A 1,480-nucleotide genomic window follows, 5' to 3' on the forward strand; every position below is an offset into this window, starting at 1 on the left:
ACTTAGCTCTTCAATCTATTCATCTCGCACTTTAATAATTTCAATTTGAAGGAAAACAAAATCCTTGCATCTGTAGTCGGCCAGCTTAAGATAAGAAGAAGAGTCGACAAACATGAATGGGTCACGACAAGTAAAGTACTCCTACAAGCTAGATGAGGATGAGGATCTTCACTCAAGAGTCGATAAAGATCTTCTAGCACCAAAACCAAAATCAAAATCAAGTGTGGCGGGCACTTACTTGAAGTAGAACGTGGCCTGGCCACTCACTACCACTTGCTGCAACGCACACCCTATAAGACACCATTCATCACCCTAGCAGTTTGTACAACACCAATAGAGAGCACTTGCCAATCACTCACTCGACCTCAATGAATCCCATGGCCAAATGCTGCCTACTGCTCCTCCCCATCTTCTTCTTGGCATTTCTCTTGCCCGAGGCGCACGCGACTTCGTGCCACCCCGCCGACCTTCGCGCACTGCAGGACTTTGTTAGGAACCTCAGCGGTGGGGGTGTCCTCCTCCAGGCCACATGGTTCGGCGCCGCATGCTGCAGCTGGGAAGGCGTGGGCTGTGACGCCGCCACTGGCCGTGTCATGGCACTGCGCCTCCCCAGGCGCGGCCTTGCAGGGCCCTTCCCAGGAACCTCCCTTGCAGGACTTGCACATCTCGAGGAGCTTGACCTCGGCTCCAACAACTTTCACAACATCTCAGGGGTGCTCACCGTGTTGCGTGGGTGCCAGAACCTCACCACGCTGATTCTCACCAAGAATTTTGGTGGTGAGGAGCTACTAGGCGATGGTATTATTGGCGAGTTCAAGAGCCTCGAGGTGCTGGCCCTTGGTGATTGTGCTCTCAAGGGCAGGGTTCCGGAATGGTTGTCTCAATGCAAGAAAATGGAGGTGCTTGATTTGTCTGGCAACCAATTGGTGGGCGCCATCCCATCGTGGATTGGTGAGCTTCACCACCTTTGCTACTTGGATCTCTCAAACAATTCATTGGTTGGCGATGCACCTAAGAGTTTGGCACTGCTAAAGGGGCTCGCCCCTAATGGGCGTTCACCGGGCATGGTTTTCGCTAACATGCCGTTGTATGTGAAGCATAACAGAATCACACTCGGACGACGACTTAACGAGCTCCCAAATGTCATAACAGGGATCAACAATGTTGTGAGATCTGGGAGCAAGAATGTTATATGTGGGAACGACAACACTGTCATATTTGGGGATGAAAACACCATATCCGGGAATGAAAACACCGTATCTGGGAACAATCATGTCGTATATGGGAGTAAGCATGTCGTATCTGGGAGCAGGCATGTCATAACTGGGAGAAACAGTTTTGTATCCGGGAGCTACAATAACGTATCTGGGATTTACCATGTCGTATCTGGGAGTAACAATGTAGTATTTGGGAGCAACAATTCTGTATCTGGGAGGAACCATATTGTATCTGGGGACAACAAGATCATAACGGGAGGTTG

General features: G+C 50.1%; 1 protein-coding gene across 1 annotated transcript in view; it reads left to right on the top strand.

The window, feature by feature from the left end:
• Positions 1-342: 342 nt before the first annotated feature.
• The window catches only part of LOC119340078 (phytosulfokine receptor 1-like), a 3,333-nt gene continuing 2,195 nt past the window's right edge, over positions 343-1,480 (top strand). The window contains exons 1-2 of the mRNA XM_037611992.1: positions 343-561; positions 793-1,461. Of these exons, the coding sequence (XP_037467889.1) occupies positions 369-561; positions 793-1,461 (862 nt within the window). The 5' untranslated portion in view covers positions 343-368. The remainder of the gene's footprint in view (positions 562-792; positions 1,462-1,480) is intronic.

The sequence above is a fragment of the Triticum dicoccoides genome, chromosome 7B (genome assembly GCF_002162155.2).
Source record: "Triticum dicoccoides isolate Atlit2015 ecotype Zavitan chromosome 7B, WEW_v2.0, whole genome shotgun sequence".
In the NCBI taxonomy this organism is placed as follows: Eukaryota; Viridiplantae; Streptophyta; class Magnoliopsida; order Poales; family Poaceae; genus Triticum; species Triticum dicoccoides.